At 48.6% G+C, this 13,796-nt stretch overlaps 1 protein-coding gene across 1 annotated transcript in view; it reads left to right on the top strand.

The window, feature by feature from the left end:
- The first annotated feature begins 1,355 nt into the window (after positions 1-1,355).
- The window catches only part of NMT1 (N-myristoyltransferase 1), a 39,202-nt gene continuing 26,761 nt past the window's right edge, over positions 1,356-13,796 (top strand). Inside the window, exon 1 of the mRNA XM_006026380.3 lies at positions 1,356-1,539. Within this exon, the coding sequence (XP_006026442.1) occupies positions 1,409-1,539 (131 nt within the window). The 5' untranslated portion in view covers positions 1,356-1,408. The remainder of the gene's footprint in view (positions 1,540-13,796) is intronic.

A 13,796-nucleotide genomic window follows, 5' to 3' on the forward strand; every position in this document is an offset into this window, starting at 1 on the left:
AGAACATGTGAAAGACACACCTACCTGGAAAGTTTACAGTCTACGTGAATGATTCTCCACCAGGGTGCCATGGCACCCCGGGGCACCTGGAGAACTTTTCAGGGGTGCCACAGCATGCCACGCAATGTTAGGTATGCAAACACAATTTACAAAATACAACTGGAGTTTTCAAATGGGAATTGATAGCGTTAAGGCCACCCTGCCCTGCTGCGGGCTTTCCAAGTTCTTTACCGCAGAAGACTTGCTCTATTATTTTTCTCTAGTCAAAACACAAGTGTGTAATGTGAATGTAATGTGTGTAGTAGCAAAAGGAACCTGGGGGCGGTCCGCAAAGCAGTGCTGACTGCTAAATTTGGACTACAACTCCCAGAACCCCCCAGGGGCTGAAGGAAAAAAAGGAAGAGGAAGCTTGAGGCTGGAAAGACAGCGGAGTGCACGTGGAGCCTGGTCAGCCCTGCACAGAAGAGTTCATTGGGAGAAGAGTGGATTGGGAGGCCTCACGGGCTTGGTCAGCCAGGAGTGTGGCCTAAAGGAGCTGGACTCAGACTGGGGGGCAGCAGCAGGCTGCTGCTTGTGGTCTGCCAGAGAAATTATGGTGCCAAGTGTATGTTATCAGTGTTGATGTTTCTTCATTTTTGACCTGTTCCCTCCCTTTGGCTTGTAACCCCAACCCCTCCAATTTTCTGCATTAAAAATGGCAGCTCCCCTTAGCTACTTATGCCAGTTTCTGGGGCTGCAGGTAGGGTGGCCATCATAGAAGACAGTCTGGTTGTCCTCTGTCCTCTATTGATATGAAACTGGATGTGTTTATGTCCTGTTTCTCTGGAAGAGAAACATAGAGGACATAAAGGTATTGGGTTTCGTATCAATAGAGGACAGAGTAGGGGAATGTCCTCTACGATGGCCACCCTAGCTGCAGAGTTGGCACAAGTAAAAGCTAAGAGCTGGCCTTTCCAGGGGGAAGTATCAGTCTGACATGGGGCTCCTCAAGCCTAACACGGTTGAGAACCACTGAGCTAGTTAAGCTGCAGTATGAAGTGCTGGAATTGCTGAACCCTTTGAAGCTTCCCACTCCGGCTTCCTTCCGAGGCCCAGTTCCCTGCGCCTAAGCATGGGTGGCTTTAAGCATCCTTGACCCAGGACAATATTTAAGTCCCTCTTTGGACTCGCGCCTGTGGTCGCCAAACACAAATAACTACAAGTCCCAGCATGCGCCGGCTGGCCCGGGACCGGCTAGGTTAGGCTGCCTTGACGCAGAGCCTGCTGGGAATTGTAGTCCCTTGCTCATCAACGGCTCCCTTCCCTTCCTCCGCGAAGACTGCACGTCCCAGCATGCCCGGCGCGGCGGCGTCCAATCGCTGCGCACTTTGTTGTGGGGGTGCGGCACCCACTAAGGCCCCGTTTCAAGATGGCGGACGACAGTGAGACAGCAGGGAAGCAGCCGCCGTCGCGGCCCCAGCGATCGTCCGGAGAGGAGAATGACCACGACCACGAGCACTGCAGCGATTGCGAGAACGAGGAGGATGACTACGGTCGCGGGTAAGCGGGAATCCGGACCCATCGGGCCCCCGCGCAAAGAGCCTCCCGAGCGCCCGGAGGTGGGCAGTGGCAGGGAAGTGAGTCTAGCTCCGCCTCGCGCGCGCCCTGATTGGCCGGGGAGTGGAATTCTACCCTTTGACAGGCTAAGCGCTGTGTCAGTCACGAGGGGGGTGGCCTGTGGGCTCCTATTCACTCGGCTGCCTGCAGTAGCGTGTCCTGTGAGCTAAGCAGGGTCGGGCCGATGGGAAGGGAGACTTCCACGGGGCAGCTCTAGAGGCGACTACCTAGGGGTGCTGATAGGAGCTCTTCCTTCCTGTTTAGTCCTAAACCCACTGCCCCTGTTGAGATTAGGGGCCAGGGTGGTGCCACTGCTCTGGTATTAAGAGTTGCTGGTATTGCTACAGTCCTGATGGTTGCTTGGATGTTGCCCCCCCCTCCCCCTCCCCCTTAGCTGTGGTGTTTGGGGGTTCAGGGAGGGAGACCCCCCCCCCCTTGTCCCTGGGCTGCTGTGCTGGGTTTGGTTGTCATCTGAAGCATAACCTGGGGTCCCCAATGCCCATAATCTTTGGCAATCCCATGAGATCTGTCACAGGAGTTAGTCAAGGTGTCCTGCCTAAATCCCAGCTGGGGCAAATCCATTCAGCTGCCTTAAAACCACCTACAGATTTGTTTGGAAGCTGTTCTTTGCTTGTGATCTGCTGCCATGTTTGCTGCCTCTGAGCAGCTGCAGTACCTTACAGTGGGGGCTGTATTTTGCAAGGGGGTTAGTGACTCTTGCCTGCGTGTCTCTATGTGGTTGGAAAGCACTCTGCCTGATCCTGGTGTGGCTCCTTCTGGCAGGCAGAAAGAGCCATGCAGAGAGATATTTTGCCTGCTGCTCTGCTCCTTGCATGCTGAAAGGTAGAGAAGAACAAAACCAAATGACAGATGCAACAAAACTGAAATCTCATAAGCAAAGAGGCAGCCAAAGGACTGGTTATGTAGCTTTATGTAGAATCGTGTTTGTCCACACCCAGGTCTAGAAACAAAGGAGGTGGTGGCCCCATATTCCCAAAAGGACTCCATTAGTAAGAGAATCCTCCTTGCTTGCATCAAAATTATTCCGAGGGGCTTTTCTTTTTACTGCAGAAAACTGAGAGGAGACTATGCAGCCCCATCATGGAGACTGTGACTCCTCATTGTCCCTTACTTGACAATACCGGCTGCTTCCTCTTCCTGCATTGCCCAATGTCCCTGTCAGGGGTCTGCATACTTAATAGTAATACTTCATCAAACTTTGCTGCCAGGGTTTGTTCTATTTTTCCCTCTGATCTTTGGGTCTTCCAGTGAGCCCCCATGTAAAAAAGACAAGTCTTGGAATCTTAATTCCGTAGAGCCTATTCAGACTGTAACAGGAGCAGTGGATAAGCACTGTGGCTATTAGCAGACTTTTAATATGGTTTCCCTGGTCAGGGTCAGCAGAGATTTCTTTCTTGAGAAATGTGATGCTGAGCATTCCCTTGGGTCTAGTCCGTGCATATAGGTCGGGGAAGCAATGCCTATTAACTACGTGTATAGTTGCCCATAACAGTTGTAGCTAGTGCGCTTCTAATTCTGTAGAAGGCAAGACCTCCTTTTACTGTTTCTGTTGAATCCATTTTATTCAATGATCTGTTTTCTCAGACATATTTGTTCTGCAGTACTCATCCTACCCAACCTTCCTTTGTTTTGGTATTTAAATAATTCAGCATGCAGGGGAGGCTGACCTAAGATACCATTGTTCTTATTTGCTGTTTTTTATTATGGGTTGATGTGTGTAGTAGGGCAGATTTATTTTTCAACAGCTTTGCGGTGAAATGCAGTTTTAGTGTTACAGAAGTAAGAGGATCATGGCACCCCAGAAAAGGGCATCTCTTCTCTCCCATCCCCTTGTCACCCACACTAGAATACAGAGGACTTCAGTAGTGCAGATGGTATAAAGGGGAGGATTTTTGTCCCATTTAATCCTGCTTTGCAGGCATTCTATTGTGCATTCTGGGGTGACAATTACATGTGCAACCACCTTTTTTCCCAGAAATTTGGGCAATGCAGGAAGAGGAAATTGCTTGTGCTATGCAATTTTTAGCTTCAGTTGGAAGTCTCTTCTCATTTTTTTTCTTTTTGTCCATGTCATTGGCCCCATAAGGTGGTTGGCCTCCTGTGAGATTTAGACTATAGCTAAAGAGCAGTCTCTGTCAGCAGCATTTGTTAGGCAATATCTCTCCTCAAAAAATCCAAGCTTAATAACAGGTGGGGGGTGTGGAGTGTGCCTTTAATCACTGTTGGTGTCCTAGCAGGGGCAAGGCAAGTTTGGGTTCTAATACCTGCCTGAACCTTAGCACATGGTGACTGTATCTTTTTAATAGTTTACACTGAGATTAGGGCACACATTGTATCAAACCAACAGGTGTTCAACATTTGTAGCTTGACAAGAATATTGGGAGTGCCCAGCCCAGCCTAGGTTTTAAAAGAGTTCTAAGCTCAGTTTGCGTGGGAACCAGAGTTAGAAATCAAGGCCAGTGGATCTAGTCATAGTGAATACAAGCCTTAAAGGCTCCCCCACATAGCCCTTTCCACCCCACAACAAAGCCCTTGCTCGAGAAGCAAAGAATTCTGAGAGATACCAAAAAAGACCCGAGGAATCCATTTTAGTAAGTTTGGCGCTTGAGGTGGACGTTATCATATCAGGCACGTGCACACATTTGTATCTGGTTATCCTGACTTTGTTAATGCTATTGCCCACAAAAGAGGGTGTGGGAAAAACATTTTGAAACTCCAGCTTGATATGCAGCCTGCAACAGCTGTTTGCAAGGTGGGTTTTTGGCACCCTTCTGGGAGTTTTCTCTGCTGTCACTGCCTGTTGCTTCATTGCAAGACTGCAGCTAGCCAGGTCTGAATATTCTTTGGCAGTAGTTCTGCACATCTCTTTCTAAGGCTAGAAACTGAGGTGCCTCTCTTGCTGGCACACTTGTACTAGAAAATGACATTTTAGCTTGTAAGAATATTGTGCAATTCCTAGTGAGGGGAGTGCAGTCTAATTGTTCTTCTGCTCACTTATTTTCCCTCTTTAGTTAGTTTGTTTGTTTATTAACTAAAATTTGGCTTGATTTGCAGGATCCCATAAGCAGGCATCTGGTACAATGTTGTTTCCCCAAAATACACTGATCCCTGCCGTATCTCTTCCCCCGTGTGCTTTGTATGCATCGGTGAAGAGTCTGTATTTCAGTAGTCTCATCCATATGGGTCAAAATTACTTTGACACTGTCTGGGATGCAGTACAATACTGAAGTGTAAGGTGATGATATTCTGGGCAGGTTGTAGCAAAATATGCAGTAGTGTCATTCATGGCTAGAAACCTTTGTTTCAAATATGCCTGAGTCTGACAGTGCCATTCAGAGTGGGCATCAATGGGCAGTACAAATCCACCACCACCCTGTGGCTCAACCAGCAGTGGCTGTACGTGTGGCAAGCAGGGTGGTGGGCATGAAGATGTCAGCCTCTGACCCCAACTTGAGCAGTCATTGCTGGAGCCCAGGTGGTGTGGAGCACTGGGTAGGACTAAAGGGGCATTTTGTAGCAATCTGTTCAGAATGTCAGTAGTAGTAGCCTCTTTTGCTTTGTAACCCATCCTATCCATCTGCCTGACACACGGTGCTTGTGTGTGGATCGCCCAACAGGGAGCTCTGTGGAATTTGGGTTTTAAATAGTATCTAGAGCGGAGGAGTGCTTAACACAGTGCTCAGGTTCTATCACTTTCTGTCCCATAACTTGTGATTCACCATCTGGACAGCTTCTTATAAATTCTATTCAGCCTTCATTCTCGCATCCCCCTAGAGTCTAACAGGATTACCTATGTAAGTATTATACCTGATTAGCAGTGGGTTTGTCAGAAGGATTTTCCAGTTTCTAAATAGGGGACAGAAAATTATCTTACCAACTCTTGTTTGAGATCCCTTTTGCCAGCAAGCTGGGCTCCACTGTGGGAGAGTTTATCTAGCTACATTCTAATAAGTTCTTGGCTTCAGTAGCTAAATCTAAAATTGCCTTTAAAAAAAACAACAACCCAGCTTGCTGTTCCTAAAACAACATCTAAAACTGTATCTTAAGCTCTAGGTTGCTTTGTGGAACTAGCAATGTTTGGTAGCTTTTACTTTCTTTCACTTGTTTCATTCTCACTTACTTTTCAACTGAAAACACCTCAGACCTTTTGGGTATTGATACTGAGAGTACAGTAATTATGGCATAATAGCTCCTTGGAACTCAGTGCATCTGCCTCTCTGTCACTGAAGTTGCAAGCTGCAGCAGAGAAAGTTTAGGTTAGAGATTAGGACTTTTTGACTATGAGGGTGGTCAATCATTGGGACAGGCTACATAGAGAAGATGTGGAATCTCCAGCCCTGAAAACTTTGGAAGTACAAGTTAGACAGACACTTGGTTGGGCTGGTTTTGTCAAGGATGATCCTGCCTTGAGCAGGGGGCTGGACTAGACGTTATGAATTCCCTTTCAGCCCTGCTTCCCTATGATCCTATGAAGTCCTACCTGCTGGCTCAGGCCACAAGCTGTTTCTCTTATTAGCTCAGCTGCCTACTTGTAGGGAGAAAACCACAGTCTACCCCACCTCATGCATAACCAGGACGGTTGGCTATGCTGCAACTTTTCTCCAAGGGAGTAAACACTTAACTAACCTCATATAACTGCAGGGCTAGCTATTAGAAAGAGCTTTCTGCCCTGTCGCATCCCCCTCTCCCCCCCACCTTTTTCTCACTACCTTCCTTGAAAGCTGAGGCCTAGTATAAACTACAGTGTCCTTCTGGCAAAGCCCTGAGCGTGTCCATACTTGAGGCTCGTCTCCAATGGCAGAATCTCCATTTCAGCCAGCAGAAGTTATGTGCACACACTCCCATGCATTCTGCTTCCTTTAGCTGCCCCTTCAGGTGCTGTTGCCAGGGTGTACATCATGTTTTTGTGGTGGCCGCTGTGCAGTGATAGAGGTGGAGTAAGTGGCAGCAAAGGCCATGGCTGTTGGGTTTGAAATCATAGAGGGGAAAAGTATGGAGGCTTGTGGCATTTCTGTCTTACGGGGCAGCTGTGCTTGAAGTGGGCTTGTATTTATGCACCCTGGTGTGTAACTCAGGTTGTGGTTCCGGTTGAGGCAGGCTCTTGGTATCATCCATCTCCACTGGTCCAGGTCACTGTCCCTTCCAGCCTGCCTGGAGAGTCAGTTTGCTTGTGTCCAAACAAAACAAAAATAATATATATATTATTTTTAAATGGTAGTTCAGCTCTAAGGATTTCATCTCCTTTCCCCTCTTAACTCCCATAGGACCTAAGATTTATTGTTAATGAGGATTTTTAGTATGTGGAGGGGAATTTCTGTTGTAATTCCCACCAAATAACTAGACTTGCTTCCAGGCAGAGTGTGTACAAGCCGGGACATCAAGAATATCCGTTGGTGGGGAGGAGGGTTCTGTGTGGAGTCTTTTGGCCATGTAAAAGATTACAAGCAATATCTTGCACTAACATGATAAAAAAAATATGGTTTCCCCACTCTCTCCCCCGTATCTGGCAGAACACCTCTGGGCTTCCAGGAAATATGAGGAAGTAGAGACAGAGAGCTAGTACAGCCATGTCTAGACTCAATAATTATACAGGTCTTAGCTAAAGTGGTAGGACAGAACCAGTTCAGGCACTCACAGTCAGTGTGTACGCGGTAGCCCTGTTCTTCTAGGTTAAGGATAGTTGCAGTTGTGCCCACTGGCTGCATCAGCACTGTTACAGCCCATTTCAGGGGCTCTGGGTATGCCATGTGACAATAGCTGGAGGACATAGATGCTATTACACCAACAAATGGGCTGACTATACACGTAGGCACTGTGTGTGGCCAGTAAAGGGTCTGACGGTTCTGGGGGATCAAATGGTTCTTAGGATGATAAATGCACTCCACATAGGCAAGACCAACATCCTGTTCTCCTGGGCTTCAGTGGAGAGAGTAGAGCCTTGGGTGTTTCAACGTGTTCTCAGTGGCAGGGCTGGTGTCTGATGGCCATGCTACTTCTTGGACCCAGTGCTTCCTAAGTTGTGCAGGAGCTTCAGTTTCTAACTAGCTCTTCTCCAAGAGTGGGTGTGAGTTTGAGCATCAGCACAGACATTTTCTGCTTGTTTTGTATGAGTGCACCTGGCCTGCTGGTGGGGGCAGCCTACTTGCCCATAAAATAGCAGATCTCTAGTTTATTCTCCCTTGTGCCTTCTCTTATCACAGGGGCTGCATTTGTAAATTACAGTAGGATCTCCAAACTGATTTCACTCAGAAACTGAGCCTGGCCTCTGGGAAATCTAGTTACATTATATCCGCTTCATACATGGCTGCCAATACCACCAGTAAAAAAGCTTCCAGGCTGAGGATTTGCCTAGTAACTTTCATCTGTAACATCAGCTGGCCCTTAAAGACAAGGGCTGACCCCAAGTATGCAGGGATGCTCAGATTGTAGTTATTGGCAGGGCTCTGCTTTCAGATCTCTGCTGCATACTGTCACAACTTGCAGGGTTTATAGTCACAGTGTGGGCAAATCAGAGATGTTTTCTATCCCATGCTCTCTAAAGGAATCCTCGTCCTGGTTTAAAGTATGATTGTGAACAGCCTTGTGGACACTATTGTTGTGAAGCCTGCATATGGTTCTGCTGTTTGACTCTTTTGTAGGCAGGTTTATTAGGCATGGCTGACCAGTGGGAACTACTGTATAGATCTGGCAATGTTTAAAATATTTTAAAAGAAAAAAACAGGCATGACTGCAGCCCAGCCCTTCCCTAGCTGTGGTCCCTTGAGGCCTTATACACTAAGCTTGGTTAGGCTGACAGCATAGGCAGCCTCCAGCCAGCATTTCACCATTGCAGGGAGAAGGGCTGGCTTTGTGTCCTGTGAGTCAGTACGGTGCCACTGCCACAGAACAGTGTAAGGGGGCCGGGGTTCTTGGAAGTGTGGTTTCTCTGACCCTAGGGAGCAGCTGTATAGTCCAAGTGTCTCCTTGGTGAGGAAGGAAAAATCGCATTCCTGTTCTATAGCTAGTGAAGCTGGGGCATAGGGAGCGACTTCAGTCATATAGCTGGGATTGGTAGAGCTGGATGGAGCATCAGGACTCTGCTTTTCAGCCATGTTTAACCTTCAGGTCACACCTTCCTTCCAGCTGAGCCTTGTGGCTTTTAAAGGTGGTCCTGAGTTTTTTTGCAAAACTAGAGGCCTTTAGTTTGGGTATCTTGGCAAAATCATGCCCTGTCTCTCTAACTTCTGCTCTGTTGCCTAACCTGCTTTAATCTGTTGTAGTGTTTCAGCAGTAAGCATTTTCCAGGCCTGCTTTTCCTTTAAAAATGCAGGTGTGCCCTGCAAAATGGCTATGGAAGTAGCCTGATGGGTTCTGTTCTTTTGTCTGAATGTCAGCATAAAGCATACATTCCCTGTCCCCCAACTCCAGGCCCACTAAAATTGTCTTCTAAACCTGCTGAGCTGGAGGGAGGCCTTCCGGAGTGACTCTGGCTTAGGCCACCTGACTCTCCTTCAGCTCCTGGCACAGAAGACTGACCAGCCAAGGTAGACTGTTGGTTATACCTGTGGTGTGCTGGTTGCTGGGCCTGAGTGACTGGAACAGTCAGTAAGTTTGTTGCCAACGGGCTTTGTTTTGCTTTTAAAAGGAGGAAGCAGCAATCAATTACTTTGTTACTGAAATCAGGATCTCTGCTTAAGTGAAGAGGAACCATCGGTACCAAACTGCTTCTCCCTGACATCCCAGCCTTAGGCTGCTTTAGGTGCCAAAATCAAGCACTGCAGGTGGAAGGTGCTATATCGCTGCATGTGAACCTGAAACATGGGTTGGCAAATCTTGTTGGGAAATACAGTGCAGTGATGGTGCTTTGTGGGTGGGCTCCATTCTCCATAGGGCAGCACTGGAGAGGCTTGTCTTCGTGTATGCAGTCACCCTAGTGCATTAAAATGTTTTGTGCTTGAAGCTTCCTAGATTGTCCTTTGCCAAGCAGCCCAGCAGTTTTAGGAATGTGCGTCTTGTGTGCTGTGTGTATGCTAATACCTTCCACCCACTGCTGAGTAGACATCACAAGGAATGATGCGTCTCACTGCATTGGGAGCTTCCATCCCATGCAAATGAACCCTTTGAGAGGGGGAAGCCAGTGTGACAGTGTATTGGTACAATACCAGGAAGCATTTAGTCATGTGTGGGATCTCAAGGGCCTCTGACAAGGCTGCCTGCTGTCAACAGAGACTTTGGTAATGCTGTTTGACTTAAAAGAAGTGTGTGAAGCTCCAGACTACCTGAGATGAGTGATCTCGTGGCTATGTAACTCCAACAGAGAGTGGCAGGACACTGGGACATCAGAGCTAAGTTCTTAGCAGCTCCATTATTAGAGGAATTTCTAAAGCAGGGATCAGCAACCCCCGGCATGCATGCCAGAGCATGGCATGCAAGGTCATTTTTTTCAGCGCACCACAGCTGACCTGGACTCAGGGCAGCTTCTGCCAGCAGCTGCCCAGTGCCCCAGGACACTACAAACAGCTGCATAGGGCTCTGCAGCCCCAGCGCCAGTTCCACGGCTGTGGCAGCTGTGCGCACACTTCTGGGTGCATGGCTGGGAAGGGGCCTAGGGAAGCATAAGCCTGACTCCTCCCCCACTGTCCGCCCTTAGGCATGTATGCAGCTGCCACCACCATGGAGCCAATGCTGGGGCTGCAGAGCCCGGCACAGCTGTTCGCAGCCCTCCAGCCTCCTGCTACAGCTGCCCAAAGCCTGGAGGCTTCAAACAGCTGCACTGGGCTCTGGGGCCCTAGCACTGGCTCCGTGGAAGTGGCAGGTGCATGTGTGGCTCACAACACATGGCAGAGAAGGGGCTGGGGCAGCACAACCCCGGCCCCACCCTTGCCATCCACCTTAAGGCATATGTGAAGTCACCACCAGCAATGAGAATCAAGCCCCTTGCGCCTCCCCCATCTCTGGCATGTTGAGGTGTGAGTGGAGGATGGGGTGATTTTGGCACTCCAGCCAAAAACTTTACCAACCCCTGTTCTAAAGTAAATGGAAACACTAATATTTTGGCTTGGAAAATCCATTTACCCACATGGAGCGTCATCAGCTCCCACTTTTAATTTCAGAGTTGCTCTTTGGCTGTGAGAGAGGCAAACAAGATGTTTGGGATTATTAAGAACGGAATTGTAAACAAAATGGAAAGTATCATGAGGTCCCTCTATAAATCCATGGTGCATCCACACTTGAATACTGTGCCAAGTTCTGGTCCTGACACCTTGGAAAGGATATGGAAAAATTAGAGAAGTCATAACCATGGTCAGACAGCCAGGCTGGAAGAGGGAAACTAGGGATTAGACAAATTCTTGGAGGAAAGGTGCATCAGTAGATGTTGAACATGGGAGTTAGGAGTAAATGCTGAAGGCTGCAAGTGAGAGAGTAAAAGGGGAAAAAAGGCCACTTAACTCTCCCTTTCAGCATCTGCTCTCTGCCACTGTGATGCCAGATACTGGGCAGGATGGACCTATGATCTGATCCAGTAAATGTCAATTCTTGTGGTCTTATGAATAAAAACTCCAAGGCATGAACTTGCTAATGCACTGCTGCCTTCCAGGCCCACAGATCTGCTGCTCCAGTGCCTCTGCTGCCACTTCACCAAGCCACTGGAGAGTGCAGTGACTAGTCCGGTCCAATTCTGTGCTACTAAGGAGGGCTCTGGGAGTGGCAGTGAAACCACGAGTCAGCTCAGTTTCAGAGACCGTTGCAGCAGGCTGATTGACTTAGACAAATGGGCTGAGAAGCCGTTTGTTTTAAAACTGTAACTTACTGTACCTCTCCAGATTTTATTCCACACCTGACTGTCTTCCTGATCTTCTCCCCCACCACCCCCAATCCCATTCCTGTTTTTGTTAAAATAGATGGGGCATCATCCTCATACCTGGTTTTGGGTGAGTCTCTCCCTGTGTCATGTGTTTGGCTCCAATCTGTCCACCAGCTTTTTCTGTCTTGTCAGCTCCTCATTTTTCCTCAGTCCTGCCCTGAGCTTGGTGCAGGGGGATCTTTGTGCCTGGAGTGTCCCATTGAATTCATTGTGGGTGCTGGGGTCCGTTGGCATGGATTTCAGCACTGGATGGACCAGAGCTTCATACTGTAAGCTGCTTTGAGCTGGGACCTGTTATGTCTGTATTCTGTGAAGTTGCTTAGCATCCTCATGGCTGCCATAAAGTGATGTTGCTCTCCCTCCCACTCATGCTATTCTTGCTCCCTTTTGCCCTGTGTGTATAGTTTGAAAGATGTAACTAAATAAGCATAGTCAACAGAGCATTGAATTCAGGTGAAAGGACCCGCTGTCAGGACAGTGTTTGGAGGAGAAGCCAGACTCTCTTGAGAAGGATGGTTCAGTAGATACAGCACTAGCCTGGGACTCAGGAGAACTGGGTTTAATTCCCTGCTCTGCCAGAGCCTTGCCATAGCAGGCAGGCAAGGCAGTCTGTGCCTCATTTTTCTCTTTACACTGTTTGGGTGACAACACTTCCTGCCTCACAGATAATAGTGACCATCAAAATATCTGTGGTCCAGTCCACACCACAGGGCTTTGCCAGCATTAGCAACACTTGCTAGAGGTGTAAGAAACTGCACACTGCAGCTGCCTGAAAATCCCCTATGGCCAGTACATGCTACATCTTCACTCCTGAAGCACAGCTTTGTATTGTAGATGAGCCCACAAACAGCTGTCCTGGGCCCCAGGTGCTGGGAGAAAGGAGCACGCTGGGATTTGTCAGGGTACGGTTGCTGGACCTGGCTTGGAGGATCCCCTCCTCTGTAGCCCATGGATTATTTGAAGCCCAACAGCTGTAGGAAGGGGAGAGAAGGAGAGAGAAATGAGTATTTCTCTCTGATCCAGCCCTTCAGGCCCAGAGCCCTCCAGCCACTGTGAGGGTCATGGGGTATTTGCTTTGTTTTACCTCTTCCTTCCTTGTGAACCGCTCTAGGACCTGCTGCTGTTTCATTCACTGACCAAGTGCAGGGCAGTTTAACACTTGACTTAATGGTGTTTGGCTCATAGCCCAGTTTTGAATGCTGCATCCAGATCCAAAACTCCAGGGAAATAAATATTCTGGGCATCAGTGGGCAGAGCCCTATTAATTTTTGGCTACAACTCAGGAAACCAGAAGGGGATAGATAACCTGTAGGCCCTGATTTCTGTTTGTCAGGGCTGCCGGCTTCAGCCCAGGCTCAGGTGTGGGGAAGCAAGAATGGGGGACACAGGGACTCTGTCCTGAGCATGTGGGGCTGTAGGGTGTCCCTGAATGAGTGGAGTGGAAGGGGTGGCCTTTGGGGCTTGTAGAGGAAGGGAAGGAGTACAACAAGCCCCTGGTCTGTGCAGCAGGCTCGACTTGCAGAGCGGCGGGGGCAGGGGGGCTTCTGGATCAAGCAGCAGGAAGTGGCTGTGGATGGAGCAGCTTTTGGTTTGACTGGTAGGCTTAGTTCTGAAGCCAGCAAATGTGGATGCATTTTTGAGCTCTGGTAATACTGTGTGGGTTTTTCTTAATTTAGCAATGCCCTTGCCAACAAATCCATTATGTACGAACATAGAATCAAGCCCTGCAAGGTGCTGAGTGCCTCCAGCACCCGTCACAAGTAGGCAAGAGCCAGCTCTCAAGTCTCTGTAAACTCCCATAACAAGATCAGCCCCTATAAAGATCTTGCTGGTAAGGGCAAGTTTTGTGTGGCAGGCATTTCTTGGCTCCCTCTGCAAAGAAATGCTTAGTAGATTAGGGGGATGGTGAGCGAACTGACTGGTGTTGCCAGTAGTGCATACGTGGTGCTTCTCCTACTCTGGCTAGCAGAACCACCATGCTAGAGCTACCATTTCATTGACTACTAGAAAAAGTAGTGGGTTGTGGTGGCTTTTATTTTCCTGTCCAGTTGTAAAAGCATGGTGGAGGCAAGGCCCTGGCAGTTTACTCCAGAGTGAATGAGGTAAGATCAGCAGCAGAGATGTGGTGTGGCCCTTGTCTGGCTACCTGAGGACAACATGATGGGGGCCATATCCCCACTTAAGACTTTTCCATGAAGGTGCTATTGCAGGCAGGCTGTCCTGCTGCAGTGAAGGCCAGGCGAGGGGGTGATGTCGCATGGACTTCTGGCAGTAAAGGCTTGCAAAGCATATTCTTCCACCTCATGTTTAAAAACACACCTCTCTCCTCGCTCTT

Source organism: Alligator sinensis, unplaced genomic scaffold, assembly GCF_000455745.1.
Source record: "Alligator sinensis unplaced genomic scaffold, ASM45574v1 scaffold919_1, whole genome shotgun sequence".
Classification (NCBI taxonomy): domain Eukaryota; kingdom Metazoa; phylum Chordata; order Crocodylia; family Alligatoridae; genus Alligator; species Alligator sinensis.